Here is a 27,553-nt window from a genome sequence, read left to right on the forward strand (position 1 = left end):
CTTCATGTAGCAGGGTGGATGAGGTTGAGATTTTGTGAACAGATAAACCCAAACTCCTCTGCTTTTATTCCAAGTTTTAGTCCGAACAAAGATGGCTACGAAGAATGGATGCCCTTTAAGTACGTGGATCATGTTTTGGTGTTGTTCAACAGTAGTCCATGCCTTTGTAAAAAGGTCACCAAAGCAAACTCCTCCCCAACCCCCTTTTCTTTTTTACAACCCATTGGGTGCCTCCAGACCCCTTCAAACTCTGGATAGTTCGTGAGAAGTTAATTTTTTTGTGGTTGGGTACAGGGTTGAGGAGGAGAGAGTTGCCTGTGTGAATGCACCCAGCATTGCTTTCAACTTTGTCTCCCTTTGTTTTTTGTGTTCAGGTAAAAGCAATTTTCAAAGAAAATTTCAAGGTAAATCCAGTATAAAGAAAGTTTCACCTGAAATTTTTCCTTTTTACATGTTTTTTTACCTGAAATGAATGGGGCTTTAAGTGGTTTGCAAGACGGTAATGTTCTCTGCACATGGCCACAGTGGATCTGGATTGCTAAAAAATGTCCTCACTTTAATAGTACACTCCCTTGCTGGTACCTGCAAAGTTCATGATGTTTTCTCTAGCAGAGATGGAGGTTTCAATATTCAAATGAAAACTTCATATAGACACCTTGGCAGTAAGCAAGGCTCACGACTATATCATTAAATAGAAGCGCGACAAATCAATATACCTTGAAAAAGAAAATCTCAGGAAACAATTGATACAACATGAAAATAATCCCATCCTATATGATTTTAGCTCCTCTTTTGTTGTGAGACTCCATACAACTATACAAATTCAACTTTTAAGGCTCCTGCATTCAGATAATCGGGTTTCCACCTTTGATCTACCAACCAACATGAGCTAGTCCATTTCATGAGATTAGAGTTGGGTGTGTGAGGCTGAACCTGCATTCCAGGAATTCTCTTGTATCTTGTCAAGTTTCACTCACTCTTCCTCGGACCCAGAAAAATATTTCTGGGCATCAAAAGGAAGAACCCTGGAGCTTGAATCACGGGAATCAAATCCAGATCCATCGTTCATGGGGGCAAATGCTGCAAGACAAGCCACATGAAGATGAATCAAGAGCAGAAACCAAGGATGTGAAAAACAAAGGTAAGAAAGCTTGCCTGGATCATGTACTTCTTGTTTAATTAATATAAATTTATTTATCAAATTATTGAAGTCACAAGGGTCCATTATTTTTCCAAACATCACGAGGCATGTATTCAGTCATGTGGACAGATGTGTCCAGAGTCTAATTCAATCACATTACCCCCAATGTATTGGCATGCATCGTGTATATGTACTGTAGACAATATTGAGCACTCTCCGAACTCTGAGCAGAAATAGACGGTTTAGATTTAAAAATTCATAAAATGGATGGCTCAGATTTGCCATGTGATTTTCAGAAACATCACATTCCTTTCTTACATGGATAATTACCCACATTTTGGGGTTGACTACCTATGCACTCATCAATTTATTACATAAGTTTAAATAAAGCCCACATAGACCATCAAAAAGACCACCAAAAGCCTACTTGAATCAATGTCACTATTGAAACTGCAAATAAGAAATGAAAAAATACACATAAGTTTGCCTCGGTATGTGCCTTTTCTATCAGACTAATCTAAGTTCATTCCTTTGTAGTTACCCCAGAAGATTTCAGTAGAGATTAGAAAAGATCCTACCCATCATCTAGAACTCATCATGGTCCTAAGTGTTAGTATGCCATTCTACACACCCCCAAAAAAACACAAGGATTCCTTCTCCAAATGGAGCATCAACCCAAATTTCAAGATGTTATATCTCAAAGTATAAGCTAGACTAGGAACAAACACTAAAGATGGGTTGCAATGGAAACTAGAAAGTGTTAGTCACAGTATTCATAAATTCCCATTTGGATGGTACCAATGACATCAGTGTTTGGTTGTATTGATGTATTTGATCCAAGAAATAACCAGAGGGAGATCAATCACAACAAGATCACAAAATGCAACAAACATAAATCGATAATGGAAACACAGAAACACTGTAGGGTCTAATTGGAATCACCTCCAAGAGGGCTGGAACTGTATCACCACAGTACAAAAGGACAGCATCACCACTGCACCAACAAGGCTGAAGCCAAAACTCACTTTTTTAAAAATCATTAGAGGGTCTAAGCCCCTTCTCCTTTATGTATAATTTCATAGAAACCAAAAACTAGGAAGCCTCCAGTATAGTAAGCGGATCCCTTACAACTTAAGTCTTCCTTCAAAAGAAAATGTTGTAATAATTGGTTTTATGGGTTTTCGGGAAAGTGTCAGTTACCAAACGGATCCTAAGGGGTTTAATGGTCTTTGTAATTCTCTAGAACCTTCTCTTCATTGTTATAAACAACGAGGGATAGTATCACATTAGACACAAGTCATTACCCCATCCAACATGGTACCACAGCCTTAGAATCCGAAACCCTAAGGGCTCTCCCTCTTCCTCTTTCTCATCTCTCTCTCTCTCTCCCAACGCCTCCTTCATCTACGCCTCCCTCCATCTCTCTTCATCTGCTTCTCTCTCGTGGTGGGAGCTTCTCAAACCACAAAGAAGGTTTCAAACCTCCATCCAACCTTCCCTTAGGCTCTCAAACTCTCTTCTACAATGATCTAAGAGACCCATAACCTTTTTTTCATCACTTTTTCAGGGTTTTCTCCCTGAAATCGTTTTTCCATCGCCGGGATACTTTTTCCTCACTCGATGCTCCGATCATCTTGATGTTTGTTGCGATTGGTGCCCCTTATCCTTATAGTGGTATGGACCGACCACTTTTTTGTTTGATGTCTCGATTCTAGAGCTATCCCCAAAATCGTTTTCTCAAGGTTTTACCCTTTATCGATTTTTTGGGTTTTCTAGCTTTTTCTAGTTATTTTGGTGCTTTCTCTACCTCCGGCTAGTGTCTCTTCTATTTGCATAGCCCCCTTGAGTAGCAACCATGTCTACCAGCTCATCTGCTTCTACTGGCAAAGACACCACAGCTCTTCCTACCTTTCCTCCTTGTGCTATCAAGCTCAATAGCACAAACTACCTTATGTGGTCATGCTCGGTCTGCATCTCCATCAAGTCCCATGGCTATAACGAGTACCTCATTGGAACCACGAAGCGTCCAACCACCGGTCCTGAGATTGACAAGTGGGAGTGTGCCAACTCTCTGGTTATGGCCTTCATTGTCAACTCCATGTTGCCACAACTTTTGTATGGCTATCTCCTCCTTGATTCCACTGTAAAGATCTGGAAGTCTGTCCAGGATATCTATTCCTAGGCAAAGAATGATGCTCAGGTCTTTGAGCTTCGCCAGAAGGTTCGTGATCTGAGGTAGAGAGGGCTCACTCTCACAGTACTACTATGAGTTGAGGACACTATGGACTGAGTTGGATTACTCTATGAGGAGTATACTCCTTCCACCCATGAAGATGTCACCAGTTTTCATAAAGGAGAGAACAAGATCAGGGTCTATAACCTTCTGGTAGGTCTGAATGTGGAGTTTGATCAATTGCGATCCCAGGTTTTGAGTCCTATCCCCTTTCCTACCTTAGATCAAGTATATGCTATGATCCAACCTGAGGACAATTGACGTACCACTATGCTTCCACAGCAAGCCGCCACTCCTATTGAGAGATCTGCACTTGTCTCTGGCACTCAATTCCTTAGTGTAGCCCCAGAGTCTGGTGGTTCCCCTACCGGGACTCCAGTGAAGTGCAATTACTGTGGGAAGTAACGTCACACCAAGGCACACTGCTAGAAGCTTCATGGTCGTCCTGCTGATAAATCTGGAAAAGGGCGAGGGAAGCGTCGTGCTTGTACTTCTAGGCAGGCCAACCATACTAAGAGCCCTGACTCTGACTCTGCTCTTAGCACCTCAGTAGCCTCGCTATCATCTGATGAGCTTATTGCTCTTCGGCGGCTCTTAACACGTCCAGACTCTCCTGCACCAGCCACTGCGAGCTTTGCTCTTTCCACCCCTTTTGGATCAGGTATCTCCTTTTGTGGCCATATATGTTTGTCCCTTCTACCCTTTGGATTATGGACTCAGAGGCTTATGATCATATGACAGGCCGCTTGTCTCTTTTTTCACAGTACACTACTTGTGGTAATGGTAAGGTCAAATTGGCTAATGGGACTTATTCCACTATTCTGGGAAAGGGCTCTGTTAGTTGTACCCCTTCTTTATCCCTTTCTACTGTATTGCATGTTCCTTTCTTTCCCACTAACCTTTTGTCCATTAGTAGTCTTACTTCTAGTTTTAATAAAGTCACATTTTTTTCGTCTCATTGTGTTTTTCAGGATCTGGAGACAGGGGCAACGATTGGCTCTGGTAGGGTACGTAGTGGTCTGTATCTGCTTGATGATGACTCAACATTGGTCTCTGGTCACGCTCTTCAGACATGTTCTACGTCACCTCCCATCTCTGAGTTACTGCAGTGGCATCGTCAGTTGGGACATCCCCCTTTGGGAACTTTAACTAGAGTTTTTCCTTCCTTTAAAAATTGTAATTTGAGTCAGTTTTTTTTGTGAGGATTGTTTTTTGACCAAACAAACTCGAATCGCTTATTCTATTTTTGGAAATAAAAGTGCCACTCCTTTTTCATTGATACATTATGATATTTGGGGTCCAGCCCGTTATGTGTCTGTCAATGGTTTCTCTTCTATTGATTGTCATTCTTGGACTACTTGGGTTTATATGATGTGAACCAAGGGCAAGACCTTTTGTTGCTTACAACAGTTTCACTGCATGGTTCAGACTCAGTTTGGTGCTACCATTAAGATCCTTCGAAGCGACAATGGCCTTGAATACTTTGAAGGGACCTTTCAAGCTTACCTTTCCGATCATAGGATGATTCATCAGACTAGTTGTGTGGATACTCCAGCTCAAAATGGGGTCGCTGAGTGAACGAATTGCCACCTTTGTGAGGCATGAGGTAGCACAATCTCTTATATTTGAGATGCATGTTCCTCCCCAGTACTAGAGCGACTCAATTCTCACTGCTGCCTTTCCTATCAACTGAATGCCTTCTCGAGTCCATACCTTCCGCTCTCCTCTGGATCTTTTCCAAGGTTCCGCTGCTTTTCATGTTCCACCTAGGGTATTCGGTAGTGTTTTCTATGCTCGTGAAGATCATCCTTATGAAAGTTTGATCCTCGTGGTCTCCGATGCGTTTTTCTAGGGTATGCTCCTACTCAGAAAGGCTATCGGTGTTTTCATCCTCCTATTCGACGTTGGTCTGTGACTATGGGTGTTGTCTTTCACGAATCTGCGTCATACTACACTACAATACCTCTTCAGGGGGAGTCTCCTTCCATTGTGGAAGATGTGCCACTGTCTCTTGAAATTGTTATCCCTACTAGTATCCCGTTTCAGGGGGAGAGCAACAACACTCCTCTTCTCCTACTTCACCTCGGCCAGAAATACGTGTATAGTCGCAGAGAGCATACTCAGACCACTACAAATCCACCATCTACCCTACCATGCCACTTGTCTCCTCTCAAGCCTGATCTTATCCCCTTAGACCTTAGTAATTCTCCTTCTTCTGTTGATCAGTCTCTTGAGTTGCTTATTGTTGTTCGTAAAGGCATTAGGTCTTGTACTTTACATCCTATTGCTAAAAATGTTTCTTATGACTCACTTTCTCCTTCCTACTATAGTTTTGTGTCTTCTCTTTCCTCTGTGTCCATTCCCCATACCTGGCAGGAAGCGAGTGCAGACTCACAATGGCAGGTAGCTATGGTTGAAGAGATGTAGGCTCCAAAGAAGAATGACACATGGGATCTAGTGTGTCTTCCCTCACAAAAGAAGACAGTTGGGTGTAAGTGGATCTTCACAATAAAACAAAAGGATGATGGTACAATGGATCAATATAAGGCCAAACTTGTTGCCAAAGGCTTCACACAAACTTATGGGATTGAGCACCAAGAGACTTTTGCTCCAGTTGCTAAGATGAACACAATCCGTGTTATCTTGGCTTGTGCCGCCAACTTGGATTGGGATCTTTAGCAGTTAGATGTGAAGAATGCCTTCCTTCATGGGGAACTTGAGGAAGTGTATATGGACATTCCTCTTGAGTTCACTTGCTCCAAAACCCAAGGGAAGGTATACAAACTGAAGCAATCCCCTCGTGCTTAGTTCGGACGTTTCCATAAGGCTATAGTCACTATAGGTTACTCTCAAAGCAATGCCGACCACACTTTATTCATCAAGAGATCTAGCGGAAAGATTGCTATCCTAAGAGTCTATATAGATGATATTGTTGTTACTGGTGATGATCTGGCAGAATTCTCTCGCCTCAAGAGATACTTGAGTGAGGAATTTGAGATCAAAGATCTACGAAAACTTCGTTACATCCTCGGCATTGAAGTTGCCGGGTCTCCTCATGGGATCGACTTGTCTCAGCGAGGTATGTGCTCGATCTTCTCTCTGAGACAAGCATGTTGGGGTGTAAGCCGGCAGACACTCCTATTGAAGCTAATGGTCACCTGAGTAGCAAAGAAGGTGATCCTGTGGATAAGGGGGAGATATCAGAGATTAGTGGGGCAGTTGATTTATTTCTCTCATGCACGCCCTAACATAGCATTTGCCATCAACCTGGTTAGTCAGTACATGCATGATCCCTACTCGACTCACATAGAAGTTGTGTTGCGTATTCTCTGGTACTTGAAATCTTCCCCAGGACGTGGCATCCTTTTTTCTCCTCATGATCACGTTAGGGTGGAGGCCTTCATAGATGTTGATTGGACAAGTTCCCCTAAAGATCACAGGACTACTACTGGTTATTGTACCTTTGTTGATGGAAACCTTGTTAGTTGTTATGTGGCGAAGTAAGAAGCAAGCTGTGGTTACCCGTTCAAGTGCCGAAAAAGAATTTTGTGCAATGGCACATGGCATTTGTGAGCTCTTATGGCTTCATGGTCTTTTCACTGATTTGGCTATTCCTGCTACCCTTCCTATGAAGATCTTTTGTGACAGTAAATCTACCATTAGCATTGCTCACAACCCTATCCAGCATAATCGAACCAAGCATGTGGAGATCGATCGATACTTCATCAACGAGAAGCTGGATATGGGCCTTATCATTGTGCCTTTTGTTCCCAGTAGTGAACAACTAGCTGATGTATTCACTAAAGGTCTTAGTAGTAAGATGTTCCATCCTATTATCTGCAAGTTGGGCATATGTGATATCTATGCACCAACTTGAGGGAGAGTGTTGTAATAATGGGTTTTAGGGAAAGTGTCAGTTACCAAACGGCCCCTAAGGGGTTTAATGGTCTTTGTAATTCTCTAGAACCTTCTCTTCATTGTTCTAAATAAAGAGGGCTAGCGTCATATTAGACACAAGTCATTACCCCATCCAACAGAAAAACTATCTAGAACATCACAAAATAAAAACTATGGCTGGATTGTAGCATATCTATCCACCCTTAAAAAATAGAACTCACAATTCCCAAAGTAACTGGAATATCTTTAACAAACTATTCCCCACCCAAATCTCCTCTAGATCTTTTAGAATATCCTTCAAATATCCTCTAGATATTCTAGAATATCCTCCAAATCTCCTCTCTATGACCTGCATCATGTACAGTGCAAAGCCACATGTGAATGCGAAATACCCCACTGTATGATGCAGGAGCCCCCATTTGAGAACCCACGCCATGAACCAGATCAAAATTTGGATCTCTGGTCTAGTAGAATATTAGTAGTTTATTTATTTACTTATTTAGTTATCTCGTAATCTTTCACTTAGGCTAGAGTTTTATTCGGTTTTTAATTTGAGTTTGATTTCATATAGGTTGGGTTAGATAATTAGAATATTTTATTTCTATTTCAGTTTTAGACTTCAATTAGGAAAGTTTTAATTCATATTATAAATATGCTTGCAACCCAATTCGTTGGGTAGATTAGGTAATGAATTGAAAAGTTGGGTTTATGTGGTGTGAGGCCTGCATGATTGTGTGTGCATTCCCCCCCCCCTTCCTTCCCCTGCAATTCTTCTTTATTTCTTCTTTCCTTCCACTTTTGCTCTGTTATTTCTGTACCCAGAATCTGCCGACTCTACAGGGCTGAGAAGCATTTGATATCTCTCATCCCCAATCTTCTCCCTCTGAGACTTTGGAGATTAAACCTTTAGCTATAGGCAATTCATCTCCTAGAATTTCAGACCCAAATATCTCCTCTGCTAAACGACTTGATTTGGAATTCCAGTTGGGAATACCATTACCGACAGACTCCATCGCAGTAAGGTTGCTTCAGTTATTCAATTGCTGGTTTGGTTGAATAGTTGCTTGGGTTTAGAGGGACGTGAGTTACAAACTGAATCTGAGAATTTGCAAAGACCTGAAGAAGCAAAACTCCACTACCCAGATCTATTTTCCACTTCTGGTAGCGTCTGGAGGTAGAAGATAACTATTCTCCTTCCAACTTTCCAAGATTCTTTAGCCTTTTTATTTATACATTTAGTTTCCCATAATGATGCCCCTCCTATTTTCCTTTATCTTCTATTATCATTTCTTTTGAGTTTGTTCCAAAGTATAACCTTCATTAATAAATATAATTCCCACCTTGTGTCCTCTCCTATTGAGTAATCCTATAGCCTCTCAAATTCTGATTTATTACAAGTTTGCCATTCCCCTTGAGAACTTGCGATAAATTACAAAATTGCCACCCACTTTGTACACTTGGTCTATTTATTATTTTGCCGCTTAACCTTGGACTTGAGTGTTTCTTTGTTTGGGTGGGGCCCCAAGCAATCCAATAAGGTTTATTCTGACCCGGATTACACCACTGTGCAATGCTGTTATTGAGGAGGCAAGGAGAAAGAGAAAATCCTCACTCCTTAAATCATTTTAAGGTCTACATATAACAGTCTATAAGATTGACAATGAATATGAATTCACAAACCAGAAAGAATCGATGGAGGAATCATCATAATTATTTGTCAGAGGAAATATTTCTTCTCAGGTGAAAATATATCAAGTGCTTCATTGAATATTTTTTAATCGCTTAATGAAGGATTGAGGAGCAAATTTAACATGCATATGTGATTTCCAATTAATCCAAAGCACTAGGAGTGAGAATATTGATCTTCAATTCCCTCCACAAAGCCAAGGGACAGCCTCATTACAGATGCCACATGACCTAAAGCATATTGTGAATACTTAAGTAAGATTTGGATACAACAGCTTCTCAGGGAAGGAGGTGAAGGTAAAAACCTGTAAGACTTATTGATGTAGGGCCAGAAGGGGTAGGGAAGAATCCCTGAGATGAACTAAAAGTTGGTAGAGAGGATTCATAAAAGAGAAGGGGGGGACACAGGCAAGGGCTATCAGGCCATGTAGGCAACACTCGATACCAACTCAGTTCATTCTTCTATTCTGTCCAAAATCGTTGGTTACAACATGTAATTATAATTTCTCTTGAATCTTGGTCTCCCCCCCCCCCCACTAGCTCCTCCTTACAGATGGAAGAAATCTGGAATACTTTGCCTCAGCTGCCCCCTTCTGGCCTCTCAAGGTGTGTAACTCTGCTTTGGAATCATTCCCCTTCTATGATCTTCAATGCTAATGCTGCCTGGGTATATGTCTGCTCTCAAAGCTCTCTCTCCCCTTGGCACAAACTAATATGGTTTAAGCATCACATTCCTAGACAAAGCTTCATGGCCTGGAGAGTCTTCACAAAGTGCCTGCCCACTCAAGCCTTCCTCAGCCTTCGAAGTATCCCTGTTGTTGGTGTATGATGTCTTGTATTCCGTCACAATTTAACCCAGGGAGTACTAGTGCAGCGTCTCGACAAGCAGGACGTCTCCCCGAGTTGTTATCTTTGTGGAACTGTGTCGGAGGACATTGATCATCTATTCTTTGCTTGCCCTGTTGCTCATTCCATTTGGAGCCTAGTCCTCTCCAAATGCTGGCTTTCTTAGAGAAGAATCCTCCCTTTCCACAGGGAATGGATCTGGATGGATATGACATTCTATGGAAAGACCATTTGTGACTTGGTGGGCAAGCTAGCCTTCTGTGCAACCATCAACCAGATCTGGATGGAGAGAAATCATAGAAAATGGACCTCCAACTCTTGGCCTCTTGAAAACATTTGGAGCTCCATCTTTTTTTACGTTAAGGCCAAGATCTCAAAAGCTTCCCTCACATGTCCCCCTTTCCCTAGAAATGATCATATTGTAACTTCCTGAGAGCTTTTTAGCTTTATATCCAGCCCCTGAATTCTCATTGAGATCTTATTTTGTCTTCTTTCTCCTCCCTCCCCTTCTTAGGGGCTTGTATATTCTCTCCTCTTTCTTCCTTGGTAATAAATTAAATTATTCACCCAAAAAAAATAAAATTCCTAAACTTGGACTAACATAAGTAGAAACTTAATAAAATCCAAATTGGAAATTCCCCTCCTTGTCTAATATGTTCTCCAAAATAACCCTTAATAAAGGATCATATCTTTGCCAAATAAAATAAATATTCTAAATATCCCACTGATTAACCACCAGACTTGGATCCGGTTCATCTCTATCTGGATACCAAGACGGGTTTCGATCGGTCCAAGGTTGTGCACCTGCATTAATTCCTCCGGTGTTGAGAGAAACTTGTCCATAAGTTTTGAAGAACAGTAACAATAAAAGCTCACAAGTGGGAGTGAATTGCTCCTTCTTTGCATTGCGAATCAAATCCAAGGTATGAAGCTTCAAAGGTGCATTCAAGTCCGGAAAATCATAGGGGAGAACAAACTTATGATGGGTAATAGTTGGCTTTAAACTGATGTCCATCATTACTTGATCCACGATCTTCTCATTTTCCATTGTCATTACTTGTTCCACAACCGGATGAGCTTCCTCTTGTGTTGATCCATTAGGCTTGCCCTTTCATTCAACCGATCCATGAAGAACAAATTTCTGCGGCATATAGAAAGGCTGAAGGGTGCACAAATTTGCATTAAGATCAAGGATACCGTTTCAATCTTCCAACCAATCTCGACCCAATTTAATAACGTGTTGAGGAAAATCAAACACTTCACAAAAAGCTCCATCACAATATCAAAAAGCAGAAAATTCAACAAAGACATCATCCTCAAACTCAATAATAATTTGGTTGGTCTTTAATAGCACACCCACCACAGATCGTAAAACAAAATTGTCGTGTTGCCTATCATCAATCAACAAAGTACAAGTTTTCCATTGGGCAATCAAACTCTGAACTTGAACACAAAAGATTCTATGGCTTTGAATTAGAAGCACTTTAAACCACTATGGCAAGAGAACACTTAAGGTAAGGTTTAATGGAAAAACAGTAAATACAAAGCATGTATAGACAGGGGTAAACTTGGAAGCAAGTTAGAAAATAGGAGAAGAAGGGATAGAATAACAAGGGAGGGGCAAAAGTGAAAAAAAAAAAAGACTCAGAAAAAGAAAGACTTATCAATTTTCTAGGGAAGAGGAGGCGTGGGTCTTCCTTTGACAGAGGGGGATGTCTCCTTGGAGAATGAACTACAAATTAGCGAGGGAGAAAACTGAAGAGCCACAAGACGATGCGAGAAAGGAGGATCGTGTGACTTCAAAGGAGGACTAGGATGCAAGAAGAGCAAAACTAGGACCTCATGAAGTCGGAAGACGAGAAAACCAGGTTAGTTCTCTGTCTCACGCTTTATATTCTCTAAGTCTTCTTTTCTTTTATGGTTGTTGGTAAGAAAGGATTTAGGGGTCAATTGAAGTGTTCTTTCTTTTTCTATTGTCGAAAACCTAGAAGAAGGGAAGGAGATCCATTGAAGGAGTCATAGGGGAAAGAGGAGGGTGGTGGGACTATGGGGGTTTGCTATGGGAAAGGAGTTCACCAACGGTTTTATTTTTATTTTTATTTTTTATTTTTTCCTTTTTTTCTTTTTTTCTTTTTCATACTCTTTGCAAAAGCAATGGAGTAGAATGGGTAGGAAAAGAGATGGGGAAAAAGGTAGAACAAGGAGAGAACGAAGGAACTTGGCTCTGATACCAATTGATGGAGGGCCAGAAGGGTTAGGTAAGAAACCCTTGGATGATCTCAGAGTTGCAGGGAAGGGAGAGAGGATTCTCACAAAAGAAGGGGGGAAGGAAACACACAGCCAAGGGTTGTCAGGCCATGTAGGCACCACTCAATACCAACTCAATTCATTCTTCTATTTTTTCCAAAACCATAGGTTGCACATCTATTTATAAAGTCCCAAAACCCAAAGACTCCTAATAACTTCCTAAACTTAGACAAACATAAACAAAAACTTTATAAAACCAAAATTAGAAATTTCCCTACTTGTCTAATAGCTACCCCCAAAATATCCCAAAATAAAAGATTACATATCGTTGGCAAATAAAATAAATATTCTAAATATCCTACTGATCAACCACCAGACTTAGATAGGTTCATCTCTATCTGGATACACAAATGGTTTTGGATCGGTCCAAGGCTGTGCACTTGCATCACCTATTTCCCAATCTATGAAGATGTTGGGACGCCAATAGGGATGCCTCTATATGGGCTCACTTAGTGTCATCCGCATAAAGTTATCCCTCTATATATCCTTCACACTTGTCAAATGATGAATGGTATAAGATAATCCAGGAATTATTTGACGAAGTTCTTCAACTGAAATGATTTTGGGCAGCAGAAGGACATGCATCCAGGGGAGCTTTTAGCATAACAAGGAGGTTGGCAGATAGACCAGTTCATTAGAAAAAGAAATTGAGAAAGTATAAAAATCCACCAAAAGAAATTTTGAAAGATCAAACATGACACCCAAAGAAACCTAGTCCAAAAGCTTCTCAAAAGGGAAACAGAAAGACAATCCCCACATGATGAAAAATAAAGAGCAAGAAGAAAATAGTGATGGAGGAAGTTTGGCAGTCAAAATCAGTAAGCATGGTTTTCCTATCCTTTGCTTTGGGTAAACTAAATGGTTTTCTTGGTGGGCGGATATTTGAGTATCTACATAAAAGAATTTATATTCTATGTCCAGGTTGGTTTGGAGCTTTTAATGGAACTTAAACGGATCCACGCCTTATTAGATGCCGGTTTTCACTTCTTTTGAGGGATTTTACAGCATATTTTCACGTACTAAATTTATAACCTGCTTCCCTCTTACACTTCCCAATAAGGTAACACCAACAATCCAAAAAGAAGGGACTCCCAGAATCAACCTAACTGTCATATTGTTGTTAGAGGAAAAGTAACCAGCGCATAGAACTCACCTTTCTCTCTCATTCTTCTCTCCCTGTCATACTCAAACTTGTCCCGAATTTGGCCCACCTTTTCCCAGGTATCACTTTGTCCATGTTTCACAAAACTCAGCCCCTGCATTAAAATACAATTTATATATGGGGTGGTATTAGTTAAAAACATCCAAATATATAAGCATGTCTAAGATTTGAAAGGCATGTAGCATATGATTAACTAACTTTTGAGAGAGCAATTATGGAGACAATCAAGTAAACATGCAATAATTATTCAGTACGAAACGGTTCTCCAAAATGTGTTTCCAGAAACAATTCTATTCTTGGAAGTATCAATCACATGTATACTCAACTCTAATGTAAGGCTAGGTAGGAACTACCCAACCCCAGTTAGGATGTCACAAGTTCAAATCTGAAATCAGATTTCAAACAAAAGTGCAAATCTGGCTGAAACAGTAGAAGACCTGCGGTTGTCTTTAAGAGATTCTGATGGAGCTCAAATTTTGATTGAATGCTCCTCTTGTGGTGCTAAACAAACCCTTAAAATATGAGACAACTCCGATGGCTGAATTGAGAGTTATGTTATCGATATGAATTAGGAAATATTTTACCATTCTTCAGAGACTAGGGTTGCCAGCATCAGTTGATCCTCAAAATTGGAGTGAAGATTTCAAAATATGAGCCTCAACCGATGATTGCTAGGGAAGTTATGCTCGAAGAATGAAAAAGGAAACTTATGGAAGTTCTGCAGTATAGCAGCCAGCTATAGGCCTTCAAGCTGGTCTTTTGATGGAACTTCTGAACTTCAACAAGCTTGTTTTGATCACTCACAGCAAACAAATAAAAAGATAAAGAAAGAGAATCAATGGAGGGCTGAGAAGGGTGGAAGAAGAATTAGGGAATAGATGCCCTCGATTTAGGCATCTCACCTGGGGCATCTCATCCAACTACATCCCACAACACAACAGCATAAGCCATCTTTTTTGTTTTAACTCCAATTTGTCCTTTTCATTATAATGGTTGGCTTTAAATAGCCTTACATTGCTTGAACAAAAAGACATAACTAAAAAAGGAAACTAATGTTGGAAATAAAACCTTCTAACTTTACTTCTAACTTGCTAACCAAGAGTAAATTAGAAACTAACTAATGACAAAAAGGAAACCAACCTAAGTAACAAAATAGGAAAGTAACATGACTAACTTGCTCACTAAGTAAATTAGAAACCAACTAAACTAAAAATAGAAGATATTGCACAAAGTACCATTCACGTGTCCAGTGTTTCGTGAACAGTGTTTTCTGACTCTCTTTTTTGCCTTCTTCAAGCTTTAATCTACATCAGTTTCATGTTACTGTTCACATGAACAGTGTTTTCTGTCTCTTGTTTTTCTCTTCTTCTTCAAGCTTTAATCTACCTCAAACTTAGACTTAAGCCAACTAAATGGGGGTTGGTTACATAGATCCTATTTCTCCAATCAGTTCTATTCAAAGTCATACAAGATTCCAATACTAAGATATACATGTCCTTCTATCTTAGGCCTACCTCTAGCTCTTTTAGCTCCTTTAATTTTCAATAACTCACTTCTCAGTACTGGAGCATTCAAAGGCCTCCATTGCACATATCCATGCCACCTCAGCTAAGTTTCTCACAACTTATCATGAATAGGGGGCAATGCCCAGGTTTGGTCTAATTTTTTCATTCTCTATTTTATCTTTTCTAGTATTAACAAACATCCACCGCAACATCCTCATTTCAGCCACATAAGTTTGTTTAAATTTTGCTTTTGTACTACCCAACATCCGGAGAAGTCATTGCAGGTCATATAACCTGTCTATAAAAAATTCCTTCAGTTTGAAGGGATACTTCGATTGCATAACACTCTAAATGCACCCCTCCATTTCATTCACCCTATTCTAACTCTTTGTATAGTATCATCCTCTATTTCTCCTTATTTATTCATGACTGAACCTAGGTATCTAAAGTGATCACTATGCGGTAACTCCCTATCATCAATTTCCACCCCTCCCCCACTCTCTATCCTATTGTTACTAAAGTTACACATCATGTTCTCTGTTTTGTTTTACTTATCTTAAAACCTTTTGATTCCAAGGTTGATCTCCATAAATCCAACTTTGCATTTATCCCAACATCTATTTCATCCACCAAAACAATATTATCTAACAAAAATCATACACCAAGGGATATGATCTCGAATGTATCTAGTCAACTCATCCACGATTAGTACAAGCAAATACAGGCTTAGAGCGGAACCTCGGTGTAATCCAACCATTACTGAAAATTCACTACCATGTCCCCTCATAGTTCTTACACTAGTCATTGTTGTATTTTGGGTTGTCCTTGTTGTCAACACTACCCGATGTAGCAGTGTACAGAGTACAAGTGGCAAGTTGTGTTAGATTTTTCAGTTTCAGCAATGGTCAGATTCGTGGGCATTTTGGCCCATTTCATATGGAAAATTCAGCAGATGATAGTTCCGGAAAGTTGTAAAGTGTCGGGTTGTGAGTCCAACGCAACTAGAATTGTCTCAATCCCACTCCAGATTAGAAAGTTATGTCTGTTTCCGTACAGTCGCTCCAAATCAGACAAAGTGTTCAATGAAATGTCCGAATGAGGTGTTGAACATGTTTCAAGGCCCAACGGCCCTATTCAATGACATGTCAGATGTGGTGCTGTGGATTTTTTGGCACAGTGCCATGTGGCTCATAGTCAACGATGCGGCAACTACTTGGCTAGCTGCACACAGAAGCATAGTTGCCAAGGCGACAAGGCAACCCAAGGCGGTGGAAGGGTGCCTAAGCGCTTAGGAGACAAGGCGCTCAAGTGTTATCTTTTATTTTTCCTCTTTTTTAACATTATTCAATATGCTACATATACCCTATACCATAAAAAATCAACATTAAGCAACCTCAAGTCATCAAAAATCAAAATTTTCTTGTTTTATAATAAGTTTGACTGGGCAAATGATTTTATTTTTACACAAAACTTTTTGTATTACCTAGAGCACAAAACCAGTTTTCCAACAAATCCAAGATTGCTTATATCCAAGTTGTATTGATAAAGATATGTTCCGATCAAACTCATTTTAAGGTGCGGGAATGCTGTTAAATATCTCTTGAGTTGAAAATAAAGTTATGGAGATCAAGACAAAAGATTATTTTACCAAACTTCTGGTTTTTAGCAATGGTTTACTATGATAAGATTTATGGAATTTTCAGATTTGGGAAAAATCCCAACATTTGAAAGTTAAAAATCACCCTTACAACCAAAAATCTAGTTTTTGTTCTTGAACTGGGGGTTTGACTTTTTATTGTTTTGGAATTTGAGTTTTAAACTATTTTTATTAGATTAAATAGGGGTTTTTTTTCTTATTTGTGAATAATATCTTTTTTGGATGGGTGGGATTTTTGAATAATATCTTAAGTAAACTAAATAACAAATATAAAATCATTTCCTTAACCAATATTTGGCATAAATAAGTTCCAGACTAGCCAGGCCAGCACCTGCCTTACACTAAGGTGATAGTCACCTTGACCCCTACAAAACTGCCTAGATGCCAAGGCATTGCCTTGACAACTATGCACGAAAGGCAACCACGGCACACGGCATAGCCTTTGGTTGTACACAGCACGGTAGCACGAGCAGCACACAAGCCCACGTGCACAGCCTGGCCAGCCTACATGCGTCATGGCTTGCCCACATAGGCACGCGCGTGAGCTAGCAAGCACATAATATGTCTCAAAATGGCTTAGTCCTGTATGGTTCCCCAAGTGTTCACTAAATTGCCTCTAAAAGGCTCTTGGAAGTCTAGCTTATGTGACCAAAGGGTCCACTAGGGGTTCTTCCTGTAAATTACAAAACTCAGATGTCCACAAGAGCCTCTATTTTGGGTGGAGGAGCCTTATGGCGATTATGATAAGTCGGGTTGATTCCCCCTTGTACTCTCATTGGCCAGGTACAGACTAAGGAATAAGCCACGAAGCACTGAATCAAGTCCGGCATCTAATTCGCATGTGCAGAATTGGTACACTTAATGATTCTCTCTCAAAGCATCTTAGCTGACCATTATGATATGAAATCCGACGGTCTAAGGAATTGATTCTCCCATGGACCAATGAGAGGACGAAAAGTGTCCCAAGCACTTTATATCTTGTCACGATTATTCTAATCGGGTGGTCGTGATTCGTCATGATCTCCGCTGACAAGTCTAACATGATCCAACAGCTCGGGATCTATCTAGGGTTCTATGATCCTAATCTATCAGCTCTAATACGTCCCATACTTGTGTACTTCGCGTGTACACTAAACAGAACCCAAAGACCATTTGATGGCCTCTCATTGCCCAACTTCATTTTCTCATAACTCCTCCATCCCAACTCAGATTGGGGACTTTCAAAAGCCAATTTTCTTGTTTTTTTCATGCTCTACACTCCCAAGACAAGAGAGTGAGAAGAAAGAAGAGAAAAAGCCCTAGAAAATCAAGAAGAAAGAGAAGAGGGTAGGAGGAAGCTTGGGATTGCATTGAAGTGTCTCCAACAACCATTCTTGAGCACCACTGACTTGTGTTGAAGTCCATTAAAAGTTGGTTGGGTGTATTAAAGCTTCATTAAAGTGTCTTTGCAAGAAAGACAAAGAAAAGAAGAAAAGGAAGACAGATAGAGAAGGAAGAGGTCCCCACTTGCTTGCACACACTTGAAGATTCAAGTTCTCCATCGCATTGGGTTTTAGTTGAATATTCTAGTGGTGTCACAAGATCCTCTTAGGGTATCAAGATCAAGTACGGGCATGTTTGTAAGCATCCCTACCTTCAGTTAGTTTGACTTTAAGACTTGTATCATTATGTATGCTAGTGTGTAGCAAGGTGCATGACAAAAGGTCTAGACTAGCTTGAGCTTGTGTTTGGGGCATCATTGTATAAGCCCATTTTATATATTTTTGTTGGTTTTGTCCAGTGGGCACTAGACACAGGAGTTGTACCTCCCTGATAGTTGCATCTACCATTTCGGTGTTGTAGCGCCCTCCCAGTTATATGGTGGGTTAATTGGGGTGGGTGCTCTTATTAATTGTAGCTGACTAAAAGTAGCGTATTGAGCAATATACGAAGCCCAACTTGGGCAATACTCCCTGGATATAGGCAACTTTTCAAACCACTTATTTTGAAGTGTGCTTCAGGATGGGTGTGCACACCAGGTAGACCTTGCCACATGATTCTATGTCTACTTATGGTTAAGTGGCTAGGTGTGTTACATGACTTCACAATTAGTGCACTAGATATACTGTCATAATCCTAAATTTTCCGCAGATTTGTAAAGAATCGATCTATTTAAACCATGATCATAAGCAAGTGCATAAATATAACTCCTGAAGAAAAGTGATATAGAGTTGTCCGAGATCTTCTATGTCTAATATTTTGTAATTTTCCATTGAAATGAGATTAAACCAAAGGCCGGTTATTTCTTGGGTTATCAAATGATACATAGTGCAATACAGTCAAAACAAGACGTGTAGTAAGAAAAGAATAGATACCTTAGAGAGAAGTTGTGTGCAAGTGTTGGGAATCATCAACAGTGCAGTAGGGCCAAAAGAGGAAAGAATTAAGTACACTAATTCACCACCCCCCTCAGTGTCAACCATAGTTCAATAGTCACTACATCATACATATCTTTAATTATATCCACGTATTTACTAGAAACATTTTTCTTCTCTAAAATTTGCCAAATTAACTCTCTAGGAACTCTATCATAGGCTTTTTTTAAATCAATAAAGACCATATGAAGATCTTTTTTTTTATACTCTAAATCTTTCCATTAGTCCTCTAAGAAAATAAATAGCTTATGTGGTTGATCTCCCTAGCATAAAACCAAATTGGTTATCCGAAACATTAGTTTCTTGTCTTAGACGCGCTTCAGTTACTTTCTCCCATAATTTCATAGAATGCTCATGAGTTTAATTCCTCTACAATTATTACAACTTTGAACTTTATTTTAATAAATCAATACCACAATGCTTCTTCTCCATCCATCCGGCATTTTCCTTGTACTCAAAATCTTATTAAATAACCTAGTTAGCCACAATGATCCACAAATTCCTAGATTCTTCCAATCCTCTATTGGGATGCCATATGGACCTACCACTTTACTTATTCTAATCATTTTTTTTGGGGGTGGGGGGTAATTCAGCCACATTAATTTTTCATATATGTCTAAGATTTAAGTTCCTTGATGGTTATTGTAAACTTCCAATATATTATTGCTTGCATTATTGTCATCTAGTAAACTATTGAAATATTTAGTCCACCTCTCTTTAGTCTCCTCATTGTTTATTTAAATATTATCATCCTCACTTTTAATACATCTAATATGGTTGAAAACTTTGCTGTTCCTTTCCCTCAATTTGGCTAGTTTATAGATACCTTGTTCTCCTTAGTGCCTAAATTTGGCTAGTTTATAGATACCTTGTTCTCCTTAGTGCCTAACTTGTTATAGAGATCCTCATATTTCGTATCCCGTGCTTTCCCTAAATTCTTCTTAAGTTCGTTTCCATTGAATTTATACCTATTTAAGTCCTCATCTTTTGCTCTTTGGCAAGCTTTAAAACTGGATTTCTTAGCCTTTGAACTTCCTCACCCCACCACCAAGTCTCCCTAGATGAGTGTCCTATTCCTTTAGATTCACCTAAAACATCTTTAGCTGTATTTTTAATATATGCAACCATCTTGTTCCACGTTATATTAGGGTCATCACATAAATCCCACCTTCCATGTGATACTAAATTATTAGTAAATGTCTTCAAGTTTTCACCCTTTGTTCCACCATCTTATCATATGGCAAATATTCTAACCAAACCTACAGTTCAGTGTTCTAAAATACATATATATGGTCATTAATCTATGTTTTGTGGCTAAGTTCTCCCCTAGTATAATCTTACGAACTTTACATGATAACCTATCAGCTCGTCTAGTTAGAAAGAAATCTATTTGGCTTCTATGTTGTCCACTCTTGAAGGTTATTAAATGCTTTTCTTTCTTCTTCAAACATGTGTTTATTATTGAAAAATTGTAAGCAACCACAAAATCTGACACCGAAATCCCCTCCTCATTCCCATCTCCAAAACCAAATTGTCCATGAATTCTTTCATAGCCTCTATTATCCCTTCCAACATACCCATTTAGATATCACCTTATTATAATCCTTTTATTTTGACTAATTCATTGAATTAAATTATTCATGTGTTCCCAAATCTAATCCTATTTGGAGTGCGTAAGCACTAAATATATTAATTACTTCCTTCTTAATATAAGTTTGATGGATATTATCCTATCGCTAATCGTTTTAACATTTACAACAATTTTTAAATCTTTATCAACTAGTATTCACACTCCATTTTTATTATTTGCATCTCCAATATAGCAAAGTTTATAGTCATCTAAATCCTTAGCCTTACCCCTTCCATTTGGTCTCTTTTATACAAGCTCTGTTAATTCTTCTTCTTTTTCATTACATCTATCAACTAAATTCTTTCCCATTGAAGCTCCTATGTTCCAAGACGCTAATCTAATCCTATGCTCTTGGGCTAGCTTCTTTACTCATCCATGGTGCACAAGCCTCCTCTATGTAGTTTCAGCCGCTCCCTCCTCGTGCTCCTACAGTGTTATCATTGGGCAGTACCCCAATGTGAACTAAAATCACAGTAGCACCAATGACTTGTCTGATGGAAGAGCTATCACTCCTACATGGTATAAGAGGTATCCCTCGATGATGCTCCCACATCATACAAAAATGTAAAAATCATGTCTTTTGAGGCAAGATATATATATCCTTGAGTTATAATGGAAACACACTCCTTCCTAAATCCTGTCTACTCTAAAGTTACCGTACCACCCAAAATATGCAATGCAAAATGAAGTTAGCTTTTTCCACCTATCCTGGTATTCTAACCTCATCCATCTATTCCTTTCTTTCCTTCTCTTAACAGGATCTTATTGCACTCAAACTCCATTCAGCTCAACTGAGCCTCATCAACTAGCTGGGTTGGCCACACAAATCTTGTTTTGCCATTCAACCATGTTTGAAGTTATATCTTCTGTTAACCTAAAGCCATCTATAACTTCTCTATATTCTCCCCAAGTTCATTTTCTGTCTACTGTTTGTTCTTTTAGCTCCTCTAGGTTGTACCATACTGCTCATCCTCACAAACCGCCCCTATTCCATTTTTCACAACTTTTATCAGTTTTTAACTCAATAACCTTATCCTCTTCCCAATGCCCAAGTAGAAGTGCAATATCCCCTAGGTAGGCAAACTTTGCAGTTTCTTATTGTTTAATATGTTTCATTGGTACTGGTAAAATCTGATAGGCGACAGCTACCAAAAGCATAGGCTCATAAGCATCCACAAATCAAATTGCCATGAGAAAGGAAAGCATTCGTGACTGAGATACCAAAGCTTAGAAAGAAAGCGAAGCAGATGACATGCAACTGTGGCATTCTCACCTTCGTTTGCTCAGCATTGGATCGCCTTCTCCTGAGCACAAAAATGAGAAATGTAAGTGCACTTTAGTGCATTCAATGTAAACTTTAGGAGATTTTCTGTTAAAGTGTATAAAAGTATTGTGTTAACAATTTACAGCAAATAGATAAAGTCAACCACGGTTGTTTAACAAATATCAACCAAGAGTCAATAAGCATATGATGTATCAGCACGGGTTTTTCTCTTACTCATAAATTTTGTTTCATTTCAGCTCAAAAAATCCGAAATTTTTTTTCAGTGCCAAAATGAAACACTTTTTCACAAACTTATTCATATTTGAGAGCCTTAGGTTGGCAATATTTTTCGATCGTTTTAATTGTTTTGGCCAAAATAATTGTGAGACAATGATGTGGGATCTTTTATTTTGAGATAAATCTGTTTGGTTTTAGTTGTTAAATATGAAAGCCCATCAACAGCTAAGCTTTAATATACCCACCCACCTTGTAGCCATTTCAAGGGTTCTCCAATGCCCAACCCAATAGTCGTTTGAGGTGGCATGGACATGTGCAACAAAGGCTTTTGAATGCTCTAGCATTGAGGTGTGATTAATTTCAGATTGAAGGAGCTAAAAGATCCAGGGAAAGCCTAAAATGACTCTAGGAGTGGTGGCGAGCAAAGGGATGCATAGTTAGGATTAGCAACAAGTATGGCTTTGAATAAAGCTGATTGGAGAAAAAGAATCCATGCAACTGACCCCATTTAGTTGGGATAATGCTGAATTGAGTTTAGTTGAGTATGTGATATTTTCCTAAACTTCCAACAAAAAATAAATATATATTCATTTTAACATTTATTCATAAAAATTAAAAAATTAAAAAATAAAAAATAAAAACTCTGAAATATTTTATCAAAATTACCAACACAGATTTTAACATTTCTTCATATTCACCCAAAAAACAACTCCGAAACATTTGATTAAAATTACCAACACCTAAATATCTCATCTTCGGGACCGCACTGAAATTGCCACTAAAATGAAATTCATGACCAAGGTTTTATACTTTACTACAATCAAGAAAGAAACAACTTTTAAAAGAACCGTGGAGACCATTCTGAAACTCATCCTATAATTTCTCCCATAGAAAAAGCCATAAGTAACATATTATTCGTATAAAATAAGAGCCAGCTGCAAGCCAGACCTACATATACCAAGAAAAGCCAAGGTTCCTTAATGCCAAGACAGGTGACTTCCCACTTCAAAAGAAACCATTTGATTCTGGCAAAGCAATATTTTATAGCAATTTTTGCATACCAATATTCTATTATTCTGGACAGACCAACTAATGCAAAGACATAAGCATGATATACTTCAGCTAGAAGAACAAATAACAACCCTGTTTTCTTATGATCCAAATCAAATCAAGATGCTCTAGTGAGCCAAACACCAAAAGTGAGACAAAAGATATTGAGGATAAGCACTGGAGAATGACCTGTATGGAGAAAAATCCAGATCATCATCTTCAGCAGATTCATAATTGGCATGATCTTGGGCAAGTTTCTTGGAATAGCCTTCATCCCAGTATAGCCTTTCCCAGTTCTCTCTGAGCTCATTATATAGTTCCATATATCTTTTGCACCAGGGCTCATGCTCCTTTCGACTCAATAAATGAATCAACATCAGGAAACAGATGCATGGGTAGATAGATTACATATACACAGCATACTTATTTAAGAAAGAAGTAAAATTATTCAAAATAACCGCCAGAAGGTATATGATTCCCAGAATAATTTGAAGAACCCTGATAACACCTTATCCCAGGTTTAAGCTAACAGAGATCTTTGGATAACAATAACAATGACAAATAGCAACAAGTAGGCTGTCAAAGTGGTGAGTTGGTGTCTAGACAATAATTAATTGACAACAGAAAAAATGAAATTTGTTAATTAAGGGGAGGTAGCAATTATCAAAGTTGATATCCTGTAAAGAGCAAAAGCATGGAATATAACATATGCTCATCCAAGAACAAAACAAATCATACATTATAAAACAGTAAATTCTACCAGGAAAAAAAAAATAAAACAATACTGTAGCAACTACAAAGAGATGAACCCATGTCTGGCAGCGGAATAATCAATAACGACACTTAATTTTTACAAAGCTTAGAGACCAATGGTAAACTCCATTAAGTCATCAACTATTCATAGCCAGTGATTCAACAGTTTCTACCAAAAAAAAGAGATTCAACACAGTCAACTTTGGTGCACCTACACAACCAGCTTGCTTTGTATTACATAGATATACAAGAGTCAGCCACTGGACTCAGTCCATGCCCAAAGCTCCTACCATAGGGATGCTTTGATAACATAACATGGTGTTAATTATTAAAATTCATAATAGTTAACAGAAAAAAAAAATTGTGTTGACAATACATTTTTAATTATTTGATGCAAATCAGGAACATTCAAGATGATGTTCCACGGTGTATGTTTTTTTTCTGATAATATTTTCTGGTGGATGAGACACTATAATAGGGATTAATGCTACGTTGGATTTATGGAGATTAAAATTGAATCAAGAGGTTTTAAGATTAGTAGTGTGTAATTTTAGTCACACTATGACAGAAAACGAAATGGTGGAACTTGAGGAGAGAGAGATATTGCAAAGTGATTATTTTAGGTGTCTGAGATCAACCATAAACAAGGAAGGTGATATAGAGGATGATGTTTCTCAGAGAATTAAAGTATGATGGATGAAGTGGAGAAGCGCTTCTGGTGTGTTTTGTGACCAACGTATTCCTATAAAGCTTAAAAGGCAAATTTAATAGGACAGTCGTGAGACCGGCCATGATGTATGAGGCAGAATCTTGTGCAGTCAAGAAGCGTAATATAGATAAGTTGAGTGTAGCAGAGATGAAGATGTTGAGATGGATGTGTAGCAAAACTATGAGGGATAAAGTAAGGAATGGCCGTATTAGAGCTGATTTAGGAGTTTCACCAATTCAGAATAAGTTCCAAGAAATTCGTTTGAGGTGGTATGTCAGAGGCCTTAGGATACACCAATAAGGAGGAGTGATCCTTTTCAAATGGAAGGTGCTAAAAGAGCTAGGGCAGGCCTAAAATGACCATAGGAGAAGTAGTGAGAAAAGGCATGCAGAGTTTAGGTCTCGACTCTAGAATGACCTCAAATAGGGCCGTTTGGAGGGTAAGGATCCATGTAGCCGACCCCATTTAGGTGGGATGTTTTTGAGGTGTTGAAGTGTTCCATTCTTTTTACTTTTATTATTATTTTTCCCTTTCATGGATCCATTTAGTTGGGAAAGGGGTGAGTTGTTGTTGGTATACAAATCAAAGGAAATGAATAAATTATAAATGGATAATCTTCTCTAATATTGATGATTTTAAAGATAAGTTTCTGTTGGTCAGGATTCCCATTTTTCAAACCAGACTTAACCAACAAGACTTTAGTTTCTTGCACATCTTTTGACTAAGCAAGGCAATCATGTTGCTGTTTATTGATTTTCTGGATGGTTCTGTTGTTTATGAACTCTTTCCTTTATATTTTAATACTACTATCTAGCCATGAACAATTAATGCACATGAAAAGCATAAAGCACATTCCCTTTTTAAATATAGTGGCAGGGCATCTCAATCAAATTCAAAAATTCTGAAAGCAGATATATCCAAATGGCAATTATTATCTCAACAAACATGTAGCATATAGAGAAAAACATGCAGATTTACATTGCTAATACAAGAAACCGTCTCTCCCCAAATACTGAATTCGGCTCATCAATTCAGTTCTATACTATCGATTGACTTAGGGGTATTGCATGGTGAAAAGAAGCATTGCATTGCCTATGGGTTGGAGCTGCTTTTTTCCTAGAGACAGTAAATATAAGATGAAGCTAATAGCTGGAAGGCACAAGAAAACAATTCTGTTTGCTGCATAGAGTAATCATTGCAGAAGGCAACGGCATACATCTAAGGACAATTCTGTAGTGAATTGACACTAGCATTATTTTCCAAAAGATGATTAGTGCCTTCTTTCAATATCTAAAGAGCAATTGAAAGGAAAAAAAATCTAAAGAGCAATCTTCATATACAATCACCCCAAGGAGCCTCACAAAGGTTCTGATCAACAATCAAGTGAGCGACCAAATCAAATACAGTTGTAACCACGATTCTTACTTCATTACTAAATACTGGGTAGACTGGATAAACGGCCCAAGGAGATTTCTCAATCAGAACCATAAGTATAATATCCTACATTTACAGAGTATATCCAATTGGGTCCTAATTTAGAACGAGTGTTAAAAGAAAGAAACCCTAGAGAGATGAGGGCTTAAGACTTACAGATTCCTTAAGTACGAGGCGAGTTCTGCGCATGAACTGCTCTCTCATTTGTTTTCGGCGCTTGTTGGGGAGGTTATCTCTTGGGATTACGAAGCGCTCCCTCGGAGGCACATTCTCACCGATCTCGTGCATCTCCCCATCCACTACCCACCATTCTGATTTGTCGTCCGGCTTCTTCAACATCTTGCTCCTCCTCCTCGAAGAAGAAGAACCACCGGTCCTGGCCCTACGAAGCTGCTGGGACTGACATTGATCAAGAGGCTGCAACTGCAACCTCTGCAGTCGCCTTGCAAGTGAAAGCATGAAGACGTCAATCAGTAAGTAATAATTCGAGAGAGGAGTTTCTGCTGCTCTCTAGTGACTCCAGGAGACTGAAGATTTCAAAACTTCTTGTACAGAGGTTAGGTCCCTCTGCCCATGTTAATAGAGATGTCCGAGTATGAGGAAAACTGGATTGGGTAGAAAAGCATACAGTCGTTTTGCTTCCCTAGTTGAATTAATTTCTGGCATCATGCCTCTCTCTCATAAGTTATCCTTAGATTGGGCCTAATTTTTCTATTGGCTATGTTTGGGTGCCAGGATATGAGAGAATTAAAGAAATTTTGAATTTAAGGAGAGATGTGGACTCCTGAAAATCATGGTGTTTATCAAGTATTTCTTATTATTTTCTTTTCTTCTTTTTTCTTTTTTTTTCTTTTCTTCGCATCCAAACATAGTCATCACATGGTCGCATGCCCCTTCACCAGCATGGGGCCAATGAGGAGGAGCATATGGGTATCAATAGGGGCTGGGTTTTGTATTTTATTGAGGTGGGAGCATCATTTCTGCTTCTTGTCTCTAGGATTAGGGACCGTGTGACAGGGAGCATTACTTTGCCCTTCTTTTAAAATTTGTTTGATTCGGACTACCTAGACATATCATTCGGGGGCTTAAGAGATTTTTTCCTGAAAACTTGGTTATCTATCAAAACTAATAGGAAAATTATCTTATACCACGCCTAATTTGAAACCTTATATTATATACCACCCTAATTTTCTAAAAATATCTAGTATGTCCCCTCTTTTGTTAATAAAATTACATATAAATCCGTTTGTTGGATCAAAATCATCAGGTGATGATGTGATGAAGTTATTATTTTCTAAATGGCAAGTTTACCCTTCCTTAAGGGTAAACTGACTGTTTTACTCTGTGATGTAAAACCCCCAATTCATGTGACCCAACATAGAATCGAAGGTTTAGGGCTTCTCTTCCAACTCAGGCGACCCAACATTGAAGAGATATTTCGATCTAGCAGCTCCTCTGACGACGAAGATCACCTAAGGATTGACGAGATCGAAATCTTGGCAGATCTTTAAATTCTTCTGTTGCAGAATCTTGGTACTTAGGGCTCGAACAGAGACGGAGGGACAACCGCCTATTTTTATGGAATCAAAGTCGATGGAGCTCCTGAACTTGAAACGGACAACCATGAT

At 38.9% G+C, this 27,553-nt stretch overlaps 1 protein-coding gene across 1 annotated transcript; it reads right to left on the reverse strand.

The window, feature by feature from the left end:
- Positions 1–648: 648 nt before the first annotated feature.
- Positions 649–26,577, reverse strand: LOC122089410. Its single transcript, XM_042659117.1, has 5 exons — positions 26,082–26,577; positions 23,219–23,379; positions 21,752–21,782; positions 13,264–13,366; positions 649–1,080 (listed from the first exon to the last, which is right to left on the reverse strand). The coding sequence occupies exons 1-5, from the start codon at positions 26,382–26,384 to the stop codon at positions 974–976; spliced, it is 705 nt and encodes a 234-aa protein (XP_042515051.1). The 5' UTR covers positions 26,385–26,577; the 3' UTR covers positions 649–973.
- Positions 26,578–27,553: the final 976 nt, after the last annotated feature.

Source organism: Macadamia integrifolia, chromosome 2 (genome assembly GCF_013358625.1).
Source record: "Macadamia integrifolia cultivar HAES 741 chromosome 2, SCU_Mint_v3, whole genome shotgun sequence".
NCBI lineage: Eukaryota > Viridiplantae > Streptophyta > Magnoliopsida > Proteales > Proteaceae > Macadamia > Macadamia integrifolia.

What these genes read in the sequence shown, in the direction of transcription:
- LOC122089410 (XM_042659117.1), bottom strand. Translation starts at nt 26,384, where the DNA reads ATGCTTTCACTTGCAAGGCGACTGCAGAGGTTGCAGTTGCAGCCTCTT. An exon ending in CTGGATTTTTCTCCATACAG is followed by an intron (nt 21,783 to 23,218) that starts GTCATTCTCCAG and finishes TTTTGTGCTCAG; the next exon opens with GAGAAGGCGATCCAATGCTG. An exon ending in GAGAAGAATGAGAGAGAAAG is followed by an intron (nt 1,081 to 13,263) that starts GTGAGTTCTATG and finishes CTTGTCTTGCAG; the next exon opens with CATTTGCCCCCATGAACGAT.